General features: G+C 43.9%; 1 protein-coding gene across 1 annotated transcript in view; it reads left to right on the plus strand.

The window, feature by feature from the left end:
• LOC144161467 (uncharacterized) overlaps positions 1-18,543 on the plus strand; it is a 34,369-nt gene that overhangs the window by 1,199 nt on the left and 14,627 nt on the right. Inside the window, exon 2 of the mRNA XM_077692121.1 lies at positions 7,354-7,389. Coding sequence (XP_077548247.1) covers positions 7,354-7,389 — 36 coding nt within the window. The remainder of the gene's footprint in view (positions 1-7,353; positions 7,390-18,543) is intronic.

An 18,543-nucleotide genomic window follows, 5' to 3' on the forward strand; every position in this document is an offset into this window, starting at 1 on the left:
TTTGCAGTTTAGTTGAGAAGAACATGACCAGAACAAACGTTTCTTCTTGTATCTTGTTATAACCAGCTACGTGAGCCTTTCTGGGCTAATGAAGGTTGAAAACGCCCCTGGCACATTAGGCGTTTATTTCTTAAATGCGTGAGCATTATTTATGCAAGGATGGGATTGTTTTTCTGCACGCAGACAAGGTGCTCCGCTGTGCACTTAAAGCCGATCGTTTCAGAGCTTCGGTAGCCCAGTCTTCTTGAGTTTCTACACAGTCAACTCAATAGAAGTGCGACCTACCGCTCCCACGTTTTATAAAATTCGAGAAAGGTATAGAGGGCGTAGTCGCGAAAAGGTCTCAGCAACCACTGTCAGACGCCATTTCAAGTTTCGCAGATAAACCATTCACACTCACCTACATAGGCGTAACAGACGTGTTCCCAATTCGCGGTTTTAAATCGCCGCCACAAAGGGAGAAACCCAAACTGTATTACAAATGGAGGCTCCCTTTTGCGCTCGGCCATTTCGTTAAACCATAATAACCCAATTAGACGTTGAATATTTGCCAGGGTAGTCATGTGAAAGGCGAGCAAAGTTGGTTATCTATTCACAACCTTGTACAACTCTTCCGACATGCTTAAGCACGTGGAAATGAGGTAGCACCTTCTGCCCTTTGCCTCTCGCAAAGCCACAAAAGCTAACAAGGAGCCAGCATAAGGGTATCAGTATGTCATGTACTATCTGAAGAGTTGCCCGTTTATTGCTTACACAAACTGACATTATTTTGATGTTACACTGTAAAACCCTGAAGACGCATTACCATAAATCGCTTTTATACGTTTGCAAGCCCTTATATCGATGTTGGTTATTCCTCTGAGAACCGAAGATGGGGTCGGCGTATCCCCTGAAGCTGTTTCGCAACTACAGGTGTAGAACCTACGATGTTTACCAGCTAATACCTGAAGTTAAGGAAAGTCAAGTTCGAATGGTAATCCACGAAAAAAATTCTCTGTGGGGTCCAAAATGCTGACCTATGAATCACGCAGCATTCTGGTTGGCTATTTAGATATCATTCAGCTATCTAAGCGCACGCTTTGTACCACCTACTAGGGCCGTGCGTATCCACGACGTCTAGTGGGCAACTCTGAACATGAGATTTTTCCACAACTGCTACGCCGTAGGCGCAGTTCGGTGAATCTGAATGCACTACAGCGTCAGGGGTATCAGTACGCGAAAGCTGATGATTTTTTGTTTGTCAAAATTTTTATTGTTTACACAAATACTAACTCCCCAGTTTATTTCTTAGCATTTTGAGTTTTCAGGATGTAGTACTATCTGTAAAAGCGTTTAGGGTACAGTACGATGACCAGCACTCGAAAGGCGCGTGATGTGGCCGGACCCTGACATTATTCTCAATAAGTTGGACATTCCGCTCAAACAAGAAAAATTTAAGGACACTCTCCTCGATTAGAGGCTGACATTTATGTCCTCTATAAACATTTCCAAAAAAATTGCCTGGTATTTTCATTTGCTGAATAATCTTCACAAGTATGAATATTAACACCAGTGTTAGAAAAAGAGCTAGTCTATTTAAAAATATTTTTTCCTATATAAGCATCTTGTTCAACGACTCCTTTAACTTTTCCTGGGCGCCTGAATCGAAGGACGAAGAGGTAGGCTTACAGACAGACAGACATATGGTCAGACTTAAGTTTCCACGTTTAAGTAGCCCAAGAAAGACTATCCTCTGTAAAAATGTTCAAAACAACGCTCGTTTTAAAAATATTATACCATCAATCCAATGGCGTGGATAAAACTTCACTTTTGCACCTTTTCAAAATTGATTGAAATCACAAATAGGCTATCAGAGCGTCGTGTACTGGGCAGACTGGAAGACGGCATGAAAAGTTGTGGACCCAGTTCTAAACTTAGGGCTTTGCGACTCTAGCTTGTAGCACAAGCTCAACCCAAAGCTCGTAGTTTCACGCTGATCACTCGTGCTTGGGTCACTAATGCACATTAAAAGATTTTAATTCCACTCTGGAATTGACAACCCTGTAAATTCCAGACTAGAAATAAATCCTTTTGTTCTAATTGTGAAGTGTACGTAACGTTCCACTTTTGTTTTAAATCTCAATTCCTAGGCCTTTTCCTCTAAAGTGTGCACTTTAAAGGTAAAGGTAAAGGTAAAGTGCAAGCTGAGGAGGACGAGGAATCATTAAATGCCACCTACAAGACTCTGAATTTGTTGCCCTTTAGCAGTGGTCTCCTGTTGCCTCTGACACATATTTCCTGCAACCGAGAAACGAAACTCACAGGGAGGACGTATTTTAACAGTTGTTTGAGACTTACAATAAAATAATTGGCTCCCATTCACGCTGTGAAGGTGGTTGGAAAGCAAAGCTTTAAACGACACTCCTAACACTTGCCCATGCGACGTCAGTTGAATTCACACACGCGGGCTCTACAGAGAGGAAACCAGAGATTCTGCCAGCCGTTACCTGGAATTCATGGGGGAGCCGTCCCGAACGCAGGAGCGTCGATCACGGCTAGGCTAGAGCGGCGGACGACGCCACTGCTGTAGCCCGGCTATCCGTCGGCAGAAAACGGAGAGGAGCGTCTTCAAAGAGGGAGACAGCGGACCCTAACCATCCTTATGTGCTAGCTAGGGGTTACACCAACGCGCAGCACAAGCGCAGACATCCAAACAATTCGGCATAAGAGCTTAGTGATTCCCATTTATACTGAGTTCAACTAGTTACTTTAATAAGTTTCAGAATTGCGAGAAAGCTGACGGAACTTTTACAATCGCTATTTGTCAGATATAGTTGCTCCTTTCGCCTTTCGTAATACTTGTTAAAACACAGCCGAATTCGTATTCACCAATTTACAAAACGGAGTCCCATTCGTAGTGCGCAAGCAGTGAGCAAAACGTAGCGTTTCTCTGGCGGCCAGCTTTCTGCATGTGGTATCTACATTTTCTTTTCCCGCCCTGCAAACCAATCCTTAGCCTATTTTTGCCGTACGACCACTTAATTCCGTCGGGTCCGAGTTACCCAAGAGGTACTGTCGAACAAGTTAATCAAGCCGTGCAACGGAAGCGCGCAATAGACGGGAACCGCGCCAGAACAGGCCAAAAAGAACTGTCGCTAAAGCAGACGAAAAAACCGTCCCTCCAATGCGCCCGCCGCTACGAGCAGGCAGCTACGCGCGGGAAACGCTTGGTAATAGAGTCCTATCACCGCGCCATCTACACTGCGCTCCGGGAGCGAAAACCACCCTCCGCCTCCTCATCCACGTTCAGAGTTTCTTGTGCCGCACGCCACGAAGGAATCGTTGGCTGGTAGAGGTGGAAAGTTTTGTTTTAAAATACCCATACACACATTCTACGCTGATACATTTAGGTCGGCCTCCGTGGCGTCATGTTTTGCTCGTCACCCAGATTTTAACAGCTCAAAGAATAGGCAGGCATAGGAATATTTTCGGAAATGAAGCAAACGTTGTTCTCATTACCATTCAACACAAACACGAACAAAAACACAAAAATGTCTGGTTTTTACTTATTTAGTAGGTGTTCTTACAGTTCTTAAACCACGTCAATCTCATAAAAACATTGACTAAAGTTACCTTATCAAAACAATAGTGCCTACTAATACCAAAACCACACAATAACACAGTGCTGGCTTAAAGGGACACTGAAGTGAATTTGTCAAGCTCCCGTTTTTGCTTGCACTGCGTAGACTGGCTCAAATTAGCACACTTTTCATCGTTTATCCGGTTGACAAATCGGTAATTATTTTACAAAGCGCGAAAGAAGAAAAACTACCATGCGCGGTTTGCGGCGGCCGCACCAACTAAGGCTGTGACGTTGGGAGGTGGGGCGCCGTGATTGGACGATGCCCAAGATTAGCAATCAAACAAGTTTCGGTTTCGGTTCTGTAAAACATAACCAATGGCGTTGTTGTATGGGCATTCTCAATATCTCAGTAATCATCGTACCGCGCTTCTGCCATGTTGTCGGCTGTAAAATGCACAAGATAAGCCTCCCAGAACGGCTTGTAGTCGTAGCATTCACTAGCCGAGACCTACGCAGTGCATGAACGCCCTCCGCGTACCCGCAGACGCCCAAATGTCATGCGCTTTTCCCCCATATTTGGAGCTTGCCTCCCTCATGCCTGTATCGTAAAAAGCGTGTTCGCACCAGGCCAAGGTCTGTTCATTCTGGCCTGTGCCCACTGCCTGCAAGCAGTCGGTGCTTATGGCAACAGCACGCCAACGAGACCTCGCTAGCGCGCCAGTGCCAGCCTGCGCGCGTTTTGTGAACTAGTTCGTGTAGCCATGAACGTTGCGGCCCAAAAAAAGGTGAACTCAATATAAAAAACATCGGCGGAAAACAAAAAAGTTAACTTACAAAAAAAAGCACATACCCGCGGGGATTCGAACTCGTGACTTGCAAAATACTTGCGGTGACATACCTAGAGCCCCATACCACTGAGCCACGGAACGGGATGCCAAGGCTTTGCTAATATAGGGTATATATTGTACAACCGGTTTACACTTTTATTTAGTTTTGGCATTTCAAGTAGCTTAGGTGACTATTTGTTGTACTGCGCTCGTGCAGTAAGCGTCGCCCGAGTTTCCACAGTAGCTCACGTCTACCAATTGCATTTCGTAGACGGAAAAGCGTTCGCAGATGCGTAGTCGTGTTGCTGACCGCTGTGCTTGTTCGCCCAGAGCAAAAAAGTGCTTCCCGTGCCCTTGTTTTACGCTGTACGGTAAAAATATCAGTTGATTTTATTTCCTTAGTACCTATATTGACTTCGCTGACTCTTCTCCCGCCTTCAAGAGGCCTTATATTTTCCTACTGGCGTACCAGTCAGCGAAGCGTCGCATGTGCGCTTGTGCAGCGCTTGTGTGAAGCGACCTTGACTTGGAGCTAGATACAGTGTACAAACAAACCAAGTAAAGAAAGGCACATTCTTCCATTCACAAACGTGTCCTGGCTTCGTTTCAACTGAACGAACGAATTGCTACCAAGCAATTTTTTTTAACCTCCTTGATTGCGACGACCCGCCGGCGGCCGGCGGACGAAACGCTGGGCCGACTGACTCTGTCTGAAGGCCGGGGAGCCGTGCAGTATCGCAGCCAATTGCCCGCTCATCCCCTCCTGACGTCACACGAAAACGCCACAGAAAATGGGCGAGCGTAAAGAGAGGAGGACAGCATTTTCGAATTAGTTTTTCTACTAAATAAAATCGCGTAAACGCGCCTAGAGTAGTCGAAACATGGCCTGGGGACTCCGGACTACAATTTGCGCTAGTAATCCCGCAATGTTTACATATCACTTCAGTGTCCCCATTTTAGGCAACGTAATTCCAGACCACATTGCCGCTGTGACCGCATGCTCCAGTGACGTATATCGCCCACACCTGAGGTACGAGGATGTTAAATCATGATTGGGAGAGCGCCTCACCAATTATGGCAGCAAAAATAAGAAAAAAGAAGAGACAACCAACTAAATGTAATAAAAACACACTCGAGACGAAACACGATACACTTACGAGATGAGACGAGACTTACGAGACGATACACTTACAAAACCCGTTCTTCGGAGCTGCCTCAGCTAGATTACGAATGGGAAACACGCATGCCGTGCACTTGCACCTGCGCATTGTATCTTCAAAACCCTAGTTTAGCAGATGCGGTGCACCTACATTAGTAATCTTCGTTTTTATTGAAAGTAATGAATTTGACAGAACACAATGAAAACACTTCCCGTAATTTTACAAACATCTTCATCTACACCATTCCAATTTTTCCTGAATTCCCTGTATCAGGCATTTTTATTTATTTATCGGGGTTAGATTTTTACATCTTATTTTAAAGCTTATTATTTAAAGCTGAACCCAAGCAGAAGCCATCTTAATTGCTTTCAGCCACGGTGTAAGAATAGTCTTGCACCGTGCTTTCAACCAATTTCTTTCTTTTTTTTCACTTTGTCCGTCCAGTTTTACTCACTCTTCAGACTACTTTTTCAATGAATAGTTTTGTCGCGCTCTTCGCCCTCCATTGGCCTGGTTTCATTAAAACCGAACTTCTTTTTTTCGTTTAACGGGGGAATTTTAGTTACTGTTAAGATTGATTTTTCTTCATCTAGGTAATTTGTTTGCCCTCCCATCCCCCTAATTGACCTTGCGCCATTAAACACCAATAATCGCTATCATCATCGTGGTAAATACCGCATACTTTAGCTGATATGCTACGGTGCTTTTTTTTTGACTAGTTGACTTTTTATGTAACCACTCTTTTGCGAAAATTACTGTGAGCTATTTATCTGTAAATAATGATTACAAATGATTTTCCTGTGTTTTTTAGGTTACGTGAGGTTTTCGGCATTTGAGGATTCAGACAAGTGATTTGGGCAGCGCAAAACTTGCCCTTTCAGTGCGGTCTCTGTAGGTTGTAAGAATCATCCCACGGTGTCCGCGCACTGAATTCAATCATGTGCCGAATAAGCAGAGAGAAGTATGACCCCGTAGTTTCCTTATATGCTCCCATTTCTATTATGGCAGCGGCCTAAGCAAAATAAGAGCAGGCAAGGAGACAGGGAGGTTGGAGGGCGAGCATGAATGCTTGTTGGTAGGCCGCGGGCATGTTCTGGCGAACCTATCACCCGATGTGTCACTGCTGATATCTGCATGTGAAAATGGGAATGAGGGAATGCCCATAATAACCGCTGAAGTTATAAGCCCATTTCGTTACGTCCACTGGCTCGCCAGATTGCCATTGCACTAAGCCACAATTTACAAACGATGGCAGCTTAAATTCCCTGCAACACTATGGTCCCGGCTACAATGGCGGATAGGGCACTTGGCATTGGATACGCAGACTTAAGTCAACTAGTGCAAGGTTAGCACCCCAAATGTGGAAATCACTGGTAACGCACTTTGATTAGCTTTCAGTATCATTGCATAATTTCCGGAAATTAATATCGATGAGCAGACACCAGCGCAATACGCACGTGGATGTGAAACAAGAACTGATTATCAGTGTGGTTTCAGTTTTAGGCTCGCAATTAGTCGTAGCCAAGTGCTAGGTGGATGAAGCTCGCGGAAAGTAGCTTCGGTAAAATATTTGTACGTAAAGGATTCGCTAACGTGCCGGAATTTCATAGAAAGTGGTTTTGCAGTGTAACAGCTGCAATTGTGCGATTTCGTATAAGGCTGGCTCAGAATTAAAATCACCTAAGCGAGTTTGGCCTCCTCTGTTGCAGTCACCAAAAGTTACACACACCAAAAACCAGCTTCACTGCGGTTATTAGGCTTACATCATAACACCAACATTTAAAATTTCTACTTCTCTTTCCAGGTGACCCGACGGATGCTGTACCATTTCCCCAAATCCGTAAGTTATAGTGAACTGGTTGCTTGCACATTTTTGTTTTCCAAAAATAATTTCCGCACAAGGTGAAGCTTATTTTATTAAAACAAATGTAGAAGTTTTCACTTGAAATTCATTGGGCTAATCACACAAAGCTACTAAGTCATAATCACGGTTACAACGACCTCACAAAGTACTTTAGATAGCTTGACCAATACTGTAAACAGCGTTTTATTTAACATTTTCATCGTAGAACAACTGAAGGCATTGGGTACGTTTCTCAAAAGCCCTTTACATTAACATTATCAGTGAAAGCGTATTATGCGTAATGTAGGTGCATTTGTATTGCCACCTTTCGGTGAAAATTGGTACTTCGGCCTGTTCTCGTAACTGAATATACAAGAAAAGAACGACATACAAAATAACAAATCTAAAATATTTTCTTCAGAATGCGCTTAGTTAGGGTGGCTTCGAAAATGCAGCCGAGATTTCCTCCGATCAAAACTTCGCCTGGAGCTGTGTGGCTACGCAGAGGTATCACCTCTAACTTTGATAAAAAAAGGGCCAGAGATTCGGGTAAATGTTCGTTATCGATAACACGTCCACAACGTGTGAGTTGTGCATGTAGGTTTGTGTTTATTAGCGCAAGGGTATCCCGGACCAAAGAGCCCTCAAGTGTGAGAGTTGGCTAGGTATTGTCCGCATGTCGATGACGATGCTCGCCGCGCAGATTTTGGAAGCGGTGAATCAGATATTCAGTGGTAAATGTGTATCTGTGGAAGGGGGCTGTTAACTGGAGCTTTGTTGTAGTTTAGCGTGTTGGGATAACGCTAAACTTTATGCAAGCGTAATTATGCACATAAGTTCTGAAAATGCTAAATTGAACATGGAAAGAATGCATTTCGTATGCTGTGCTAGTTTGGACTACGCCCCGACCAATCCGCTGGTAAGCGAAGTATGTCTAATAAAGTCAAAAGCGCACGCGTCCATCATTTTTAATTTCATTTTTATTACTTTTTTTAAGATTGACTGTCAAATCATGTAAGAAAACATGTGTTAGCCATTTTAGTATTTTATGAGTGCACCGCGCACGAAACAAAATGCACAAAATACAAAACCCGTTCCTGTACTTGTAACTACACCCAAAGTTTTCTTAGACATTCCACTGTTATCCAGTCTTGTTGTGATATAAAACGTTCATATAGAGTTTTTCACCTGCCAACCACAGCACACTGCTACAGGATGGGGACGTAGTTTTGCTCTGAAAAAAAAATCTTCCCTCGGAATGGTTTAAACATCAAATCGCACGTCATCGTTCGTATTGACCTACTGTACATTCTATGGTAGGGAGATGGTGGCCGCAGCACGCAGCTGAGGTGCAATTCTGCATGGAAAGCTTTTTCAGCTTCGAATGAACGTGCAAACAGTATAAACTTATTTCATATTCGGGCACACTTTGTGACACAGGATGCAGCGGTTATGGGGTACTATTCTCTCGCCCTCTCTACAGACGTCATTCTTCTAAAACTAGAGTTCATTAGAGCGATATAGGCATCTCTTACCGACATGTAATGTCGGCATAACAGCCTTAAGAAATAATTTTTCTGAATGTTTTTAGATGCCACATTGTGCAGTGTCGCGATATTAATAATAAAATAGTTACACCTTATAAGAACTTCAATTTGACATTCTGGAAACATGCAAACATGGCGCACAAGGAGTGTCTCACTTTTGGTGCTCGTATACGCATGTATTCGGAATTTGTTCTCCCCAACCAGATCATAGTCGTCTTTTTTTACTCCTGCTAGGTCCTCTCCCTAAAAGTATGTTCGCGTTATGAAACTGCTTTCGCGTTCTTTCAGTGCTCAGCGTAAAACAATAATACACCCCGTCATGTACACACATTCGAATGACTTTTTTGCTCAATATATTTTAGCCGTTTCGTGCCATGTTCAAAGGCTGGAATTTTCCGTATAACTCATACAACACTCGTCATGTACGTGTCCGTTTTAGTTCAGAACATTGTTACAGTTAGTCTTTGCGACCGGAATATACGTTTCTTCTTCTGTGTCTTCTTGTGACTGGCTGTCACTGTGCCGAACCCTCTCGTCTGCAAAGAGGCATTGTTGTTTTTTAAATCTACGGCTCAAAACGTATTTCTGCAATCCACTCTGCATTTCTATATTTTCGACTGTAAAGAGCGCATTGTCACACACTGCGCCTTTGGAGCCCGGTTATGTCATCTTCATTCTGTCATTTGGTTTTTCCGCGATTTAACTTACATTGTCATAGTTATCTTCTCCATTTGGCACTTTGAGCAGTATCATGGATGCTCAGCGGCGACATCGCGTATCCCGAGCCTCAAACATAAGCTGCGCCAATTTTCAGCGATGTGTTTAAGTGCAGAGAGATACAAACCACAAAAGCTGGGAGTAGGAGCCTTGTTCACACTCCAGCGGCCGGGGTATCTCTCTGTTTACCGCGGAGGGAGCTCCGTAACCTAGCTAGGCATCAGGGTTACATCAATAAACCCAGTACCCCTAGCCAGGTTTTATTTTTGGGCATGGTATTTCCGACGTTCTTCGCTGCTAATGCCATCTCCCTAGGAAGGTTATCTCCGATTAATCGAAGCCATTTGCAGGCCTGGTGTTAAGCAAACTACACAAATTTCAAGCATTTTCGTGAGTTAACTTCTCGACCCTGACACAATGATCGTAAACAAGTCAGTACACAAAACTGCTCAGCTTATAAAATAAGTCGTGATTGACAGCTATAAGGTGTAAGCTCAGCTGTAAACAGCTGTAAGTGCAGGACATGTTAAATGAAATATCCACTGAAAAGCCCCCATATAAGCTCCTGAGCCAGACGAGCCTCTGCAACCTAACCGTAACTGTCTCGGCACAATGCCCTGTAAAAATGTTTAAGCAGAACTTACTCGCGAAACTGAACGAGACCTCCTAGAAGTATGTTGGATAAGAGACTGGTTACTGCGAAAAGAATAACAATCAGTCTTCATGGCAAAAAAACTCGGACGAAAAACGTTTAATTGACGTTTTTACATTCACCCTACCTCAGTACTTCATTACGGCGCTTGTTGAAATCCGACCTTATGCCCTAAGGCAGCGTACATGCTTCAAGTATGTTCGGTACGGGCACGGCTATAAAGCATGCAGAGAGAAATCCCCGTGCGAAGAATGTTTTTGACAATATTACCCACATAAAACTGTTGAGTAACGTATCCACACACTCCGACTGCGTGCTTGCATGTTATATGTCTCAATACTAATCTAATCGGAAGTAAAAACATCTCTTTTTTGAAAAACGCAAGCGGTACACTTTTTTCACGCGAATGTGCCGAAGCTGCTCGCCGGGGCACACCAGAGCATAATTTCAGGAGCAAACCATATCAGGGAGACGAATTGGACCCCGCCTTCGCCTCCGCTGCGGCTGAACTAATCAGCGCACCCTACGACATTGCTTCTACGACTGGAGAACCAGCTGTAGCTGTGGCATCTGGCAGTGCTGCGGCGAGCGCTTTATGCTTACTGCTCTGTTCTCTTGTGAAGAAGGGGACTTAAGTGTGCATAACCACACGCTGCGCCACTCCAGCCAACTGTGATAGGTAGGGCTAAGGAGATAAGCACCACTGAAGTATGACAATCTGGGTATCCTGACTGAGCTAGTTATCATAGCCTCACACACACTGGGAAAGGTGCCAATCACAGAAACGTCTAAACCCCCCCCCCCCCCCCCGGAATGACATGTTAAAACAGGGCAACTCACAAACCAGTACTTCAAATATATCGTCACTGATAAGGTGATGGATCGTACTTCTGTGATCGATTCTAGCAGCAATATTACAATATTACCATAACGGTTCTGTGCAAGAAAATGTGGCACAAAGCATGTTCACTTTCACTCTCATTTACCACATTCTCTCGCAATATCGGCCTAGCTAATGTGTCCACACGAGGCACCCTCACACAATAAACAGTCACTTTTCTTATGAGTATACCCTTTTAGAAATAACAGAGAGCACTGCACCCATTTCTCAAGACATGTAAGACTCGTTCTCCAGCGATAAGTCACATCTCGTCAAAAAACCTTCGGTACCGATCTTAAAATGGTACCTCTAAGAGCTTATATTTTTCGTAACATGCCAATGATATATTCACTGAACGACCTTACGGATTATATAGTTTTGAGTTCATCATAAAACAGTAATTAATGGTAAGCAATTGGTTTTTCTATTGATGGTAGATTGTATTACTGATAATTACTTCGGAAGTCATCACAATAATAAAAAAACTCCTGTCTCTCCTCCTGTTCTTGCTTATTTAACGAACCGGACAGAAAGTATCCGCGCTCAACACATAATACACCTTCCGAATAGACCTGGCAAATAGTTGACTCTGCTATTTTTTTTTCAGTCAAGCGTAATATATAATCCATATGGTAGCGAAGGTTTTCGTGTTATGCTTGTAGGGTAGCCAATCAGACCGTTCTCTGGTTAGCCTGCCTGGATTTCCTGCACTGTTCCTTCTTTCCTTCGTTCCTGTAATGTTTAAATTCCTTAAAAGTCACAGTACTCACCATCCGAACGGATATTTCATGCAGAGTGCGCGCTTTGAAAAAGTTGCAGAGAATTCTGCGAGCTGTCATTAATATATATTGAACTTTTTCAACTTCTTCAACATTTATGGAGTTTTTGAACAAGTCCTTTGAAGAGGTTAAGGCGGCGTTAAAAGGCGTCCACGCTTAAAACGCTGAAATCAAGGCTCAAAATGTCTCAATCTTGTCTCAAAATGTCTCAAGGCTCAGTCTTTGGCGGGGACTTACCCATGGATTTCGTTCAGATTTATAATATGCATTGATTGATTCGTTGATTTATTTATTTATTTATTTATTTATTTAGTACATCTGAGAATGTAAAGTTTTCCCGAATTGACACCACCCCCCACCCGCTTTTACATAGGCTGAGTCGCTACCTTATCTCACTAAAGTTTCATTCATTCATTCATTAATAGGTTAGTTAGTTTGTTTGTTAGTTATTTAGTTAGTTACTTAGTTATTGTAGGGTTTAACGCGCCAACTCTACCCAGGAGATGAAGCGGGCCGTATTGGAGGGCTCGGGATTAATATTGACCACCTGGGGATCTTTAACGGGGGCCGAAATCTTGAACACATGGGCGTTTTTGCTTTCCGCCTCCACAAGAAAAGGGGCCGCCGCGTCGGGGAATCAAACCCGCGTCTTTGTGTTCAGCAGCAAAACGCAATAGCCACTTAGCCACCGCGGCGGGTTAATACGCAACGGGACGTCAGCCTTGCTTGGCATCTAATCAAATTGTTAACACTATTAAAGCGCCTAGACACACCTAAAACATTTCCTCGACATTACTTAAGGTTTTCATCACCAATATTGACGAATCAATTCTTTTTTTTTTCGGATGTTCCTGCCGTGCACATTAATAGTCATCTTCCTTGTTCCTTGTTTTCTACTGCTTTTTATCCGTTCCCCCATAAATAAAGTGCCAGAAAGTCGCGTGAATATTTCGGACACTAGCAGCTCGAATGTAGACAGGTTTTTTAAATCTATATCTCCAGTCGAGTGGTCAGACGCCATCCACATCACGAATCCTGAATCAGCTTACAATTGTTTTCATGAAAACTTCAATATAGCATACTAAAATTGCTTCCCGTACAGATCTTTTAACGGCGTACGCAAAGGCTAGAAACCGTAGATGGCTAGAAACATAAAAGAGTTTGAAGAAAATCTGTATAAAAAGTAGATTCTAGGCGGAATTTGTTGAAGCCAAAAATAACGACTAGTTTAATGAGTTGAAGGCCAGAAGAAGCAAACTGATTAGCCTCCTGCGTTACGAGAAGAGACACTGCATGCACAATGTATTCAGTACTGACGTAATAAAAAGACCAAATATTATTTGCACGAGAATTCACTTCGTTTTTAATCTTATCGCATTATACGACATGACATGACAAACGAGAATATTTGGAACGATGTGATCTTAACAAGTAGAGAGCTAGAAAATGCCTTTAACGATTACTTTATATCAATATGCAAGAGTGTCCACAACTCAGATTACACAAATTTGCTGAATGGAAGAACCCGATAATAGCTTCCTTAGCCCCTGTCACTTTCAATGAAATTGTGAGCTGTTTTCTTTATATGAAAAATAGTGGTTGCACCGGCATAGATGGCTTGGAAATTCCGACCGATTAAGCGTGTTCTAAACCTTATCTTACCGGTATTGGAGCATGTCTTTAACCTTGTTTTTACTCGCGGCACTTTCCCTTAAAAATGATCAAATGGTTAAGGTGGCTGTCTTGCGCAAGGGAGGCAATAAAAACGAATTCAGAATTTATATACCGATCGCGCTATATTTTAAAAGGGCCTAGAGAAGCTTACACCCGCTCGCATGATTTAAATGTACTGTGTATATAAAACTGTTATTATATCATCCGTTTTATATATGCGAATTCTATGATGTATCAACTGTGTACATTTTATGTTTTGTGAATGTGCAAATTTTACGACGCACCATGACTGCTAATCAACCACCTGTAGCATGTTTGTAAATTTTACGTGTTGAAGGTCTGTTCTCGTTTCATCTGCTTTGTATAGGGGATGTTTACCCCGTCAATCACTTTCTGTGGCTTTTTTTTGCGCTCCTCAGCACATCGGGTTGTAATAAACTGATTTGATTTAAAAAAAATACTTAAATATTAATTAGGTGGCAGAAACTATCAGCACGCCCGCAATTCAAAGTGTCTGTTTGTCTAGCCTCCACAGTTCTGGAATAACAGGAAATCGTGGTCAAGCTTGGATGAGAAATGTAAAGAAGCGCGCAAAGATCCCGAAAACATATTTGAAGCTAGACTGGTGGGATTATATTTTCCCTCTCTCGCACCGCGCTCCCGATTCAGAAGTCCGCAATGCGGTGTTTCTGCAAGTTCCTAGTACGACAAGCAAACCATGCTTGCTTTTTAGCCATCTCAGTGGTTAAGTTTTTTTTCTTTAGAAGAAGGATTGGGTACTTGTCAGAGTTTTTTTCTTTTGCCAACGCCATTGGCATTTTGCGGCTGTCACTTTGGTTCCTTCTTTTCTTGGCGCCCCAGTGACTGTAGACTCAATCCTACAACTGCGAGGCAAGGGCAGCGGCAATCAGAAGACGCAGATGGCTAGTCGTGTAAAGACGTTTCATCTCCATGGCACGCCTCCAGTGTTGCGATGCGAAAGCCGATATCTCTAGTCTCGCAGGTCGCTTTCTCCAGAAGCTACCACCCATTGCTTGTTCTGCGCTCCTCTATCCCTCACTCTGTTGAGAGAGTGACGCGAAGATGTAAAAATCGGCATAAAATTTAACAACTTGCCTAAACTTTACCTCCCAGAAAAACACGCCATAGTTGGCAATTAGAAGGTATCCAACTATCCTCAATGTTTCAGCCTCCGAACACGCCAAACCTAATTGGGGCGAGATATGGTGAGCAGCAAAAGGAATAGTAGCGGATTTTTTTAACACACTAGGCGCCAGAACAAGCAATATACGGAGAAGAATACGCGCGTGCAATGTGAACACACGAAATCATCCATTTCTTAGTGCAACCAACTATAATGCGAAATATCTCGCGAACGCCTTGGGCAAACTTTCTCGGAATGTACAGCCGCCGAAGTTTTAACAGTACAGCTGCTCAAGCGTTTGGTTCTGCCGTGTAGCGTTACTGAAAACTCAGCCCAGCCGAATGCACGTGAGCGTGCGTCTCGTGAGGAGCGCCCCGCGTCGGCCATCTCGACTCATGAGAACACTGTGCCTATGTTCGTGGCGTAGTCTCTCGCGTGCTGTTGGCCTCGCCAGCTAACGTTAGTTTCCCCTTAAAGTGGGACGCACAGACGCGGAGTTCGCGCTGCAGACGCCTAGTTCTCGTAGCCAGTTGCTACGGATTCTAGCACGTGCTAATGCGGTCAACTTAGGGAAGATGTGAAAGCCTTCGGACAAAATGATCTCGGCCTGCCAGTGATCGACAAGTTCGGAAATCTATGCGAGTTGCAACACCCTTGTCTTCTACAAACAGAGAGGGCCATCCAGCCCCGCTGTTTCTCCAGCCTTGCAACAGTAGTGCAAGCTGCACATTTTTTTTAATATTGCGGGAGGGTGCACAAATGGGTCGTTCGACGCCTTTCCACAGTGGGAACCCATGAATTGAGCGAGAGCAGTTCACATGCGCACAAGGATCCGCGCGTGCAACAGTCATCGGCTTGGTTATTCCTACAAGCATGACACAGCCCCTGTCCGCTGGTGGCCAGTCGGCTATCTTTATTGGCGGGCGGGGACAGAAAATTCGCGGGCGCCTTGTTTACGGCAATGGAGATAACAGAATGATTACCAGCGAAAAAGGGTTGTGTTTTGCTTCCAGGAAGTCTAGCAGACGACGGGCCGGGTGCAATTCGGGAACACAACTAGGGGGGAGAGCGGTAGCAACACAAACGACAAATGGGCGGTACGCAATATTAACACATGCACTGACAGCTTCGAGCTCACCCACGATTTGAATAGCACCTGATAGTATAGATTTGCTGATAGGAATCAGTACACGCCGCCGGGGCGCACTGTTCGCTCGTATCCAGAAATGTTTAAACTAGACAGATATGAAAAAATTCGCTGTTATGAAAAGTTGAATGTAGCCACGCTTCAAATAAATATGCACATTTCCACGTTTCTAAAGCCACGTTTCCGTTAAAGATGTACCACACATAACAATAGCATAGTTAAAAGGTTCACCTTTGTTAAACATTTGTGTATTTGCATGTAGTATGGAAACAACTGGGGCGGTAATATAAGCCCGCCTCCCCTCCGGAATTCCCATGAGGAGGAGCTGCATGGTGCGACCTTCTCACAAGCGCTGAAAGACCGAAAATTTGCGTCTTCCATGCTATCAGTCTCTACGTAATTGGTGGCAGCGTTGCGTTATACCACATGCGTGGCAGCGTTTAAAGCTCGGGATGTTACGTTAAGAATGCTATCTGGTTATCTATAAGCAGCTTATTCTGTTTTAGTGTAAACTGTGGGGAGTGTGGTTAACCTTTGGCAAATTCCAGAAGTTTTCCCCGAGCATTCTAGTTGTCCGCGAAAAGCCATGCAAACCGAAAAGCCATTTTGTTTTAATTTGCGACGCACAGAAAGTATGTCTTTCTTTCAGTTCGAAGTTGTTTAGCTTCAGAATAATAGGGCGCCATATAATACTTGAAAAGACGTCAAAACGTTGGACGCGCTCAACAGCATTGGGAGGGAAGTCGCTGCTAAGCATTGAAGTCGCCGCAAGGGTTTTTTGTTGAGTTTGGGCCGACGTTTTGAGCTAGTCAGGAATGCCGTGGAAGATAACGTTCTTTCTTCCGGAACCATCTTCATGTTCGTCCAGCCGGTAGTTTAAATTTACTTGATGTAACATCACACACTCAGTAGTTTCCTGGTTAGCAGCAAAATTGCACTCAAAAGATTCTATTCTTTTAGACTTGAGTTCAGGGGCATTATACGTTTGATAATTTGGGACAGCTTAGCGTCACGTGGCACTTGTCTGGTCTTCATCTCTGCCTAACCTTCATCCGGTTCTAGAGTTTCTTCTTAATATCTTTTAGCATTTGTAACGTTTCACTAGCGGCCACAGAGCTTTCGACGCCAGGTCATTGTCTGAGCTAGAGGGATACCATTGTTTTATGGGGACCAGGGTTTGCTTCGACATCTCATGACTGAAGCAACAAAAGGGCTAGGTCCGCACAATCACGAAAAGTATCACGAAACACCCGTGGCACGAAAGTAGCAATAGACTTCGATAGTCACATCGTTTAGCGTATAAACAAATCTGGTCGCATACATGCGGGAAAAATGGGTGATACCCGTAAATCATACTGAGCTGAAAGCTGCTCTCGTGCACCGAGAACGAGGCTGCGCGGGTCTGTTAAACACTTGGCAAATGGCGGTGGCGCTGTACACAATGCCTGCTTTTTCAGGGCAAGGGTCAATTCATTTATTGTCTACGGGGCGATATCTAAGGCGTAGTGCCACCCATGACCGTGAAGTAGTTTTATAGCAAAAGCTCTTCTGCGCTACATATTTCCTTCAGCCGCCAGCGGGTAAGCTGAGCCTTATCGCTTCGCTTGCTCAGTCCTTTACCCCTGCAGTACCACGTCACTAGGCATAAGCGAAACGGCTGCCTCGCCTGGTCCCTATTGCCCAGCGGCGGCTGGGCAGTTTGTGCTTGCGGTTCAGTGCACGCGAACGGTTTTACTAGAAGATGGTTTAATGAGGGATATATTAAAGCCATGCGCTGACTCAGTTTAAACGACGGAAGTCTAGAGGAGTACACGATGAACGCAAGCGAAAGCAGTGTTTCGCTGGCGCGTTTTGTGGCGCTTGATTTTTCAGTCTCTTCATCCATGCCACTTCCACTGGGCTGTATGTGCACCGCTTCAGGCAATCAAAACAATGATTCGAATCATTCAGTAAATATAGCTAGAGGGCAGGCGGCGAAATCTAAAGCTAAGGCAAACTTTTAAGGAAAACTGTATTCGTAGTCCTTCCTTTCGCTTTTTAATGTCTGGGTTTATAAGTGTTAAAACTGAACATGTTTTTTCAGCAGATGGCAAGATTGCCGCATCTGTGTGCGGCGAAGGAGCGAACTGAAGTAAGCCCATACCAGGACGATTTGCGAAGCAAATACTCGATACCAATAAATCAGTGTGTCGAACCGAAAAAATACGGGTTCGGTTACGGTTCGGGTTCAGGTAAATTTATTTTGTTCCGGTTCAGTTCCGGTTCGACTAATTCTATCCACGAACCGGTTCGCGAACCGGTTCGGAGTGTTGAACCGGTTCGTGAACCGGTTCAGAACTGAATTATTAGCAAGGCGTGAAAAATCAGTTTTGTATACTTTAAATTCATCAAAACTGAAGTACTTTTTTTCTTCACTCGAACTAGTGGTTTTTTGAAAATGAGCTGCAATACTACTGTCAAATTTGAAAATATTGGCAAGGTGTAACAGAAAATGTACCAGCCTCTTTTTCACCACCCCTACTGTCATCCTAGAGACTACACAAAGCCGCCGCCAAGAGACATGAGTGTGTTATTTATTGGTGCCCCTTTCTTCGTTTTGTTGTACTGCTTG

Source organism: Haemaphysalis longicornis, unplaced genomic scaffold (genome assembly GCF_048455015.1).
Source record: "Haemaphysalis longicornis isolate Haplotype H1 unplaced genomic scaffold, Haemaphysalis longicornis Haplotype H1 scaffold_115, whole genome shotgun sequence".
Taxonomy (NCBI): Eukaryota; Metazoa; Arthropoda; class Arachnida; order Ixodida; family Ixodidae; genus Haemaphysalis; species Haemaphysalis longicornis.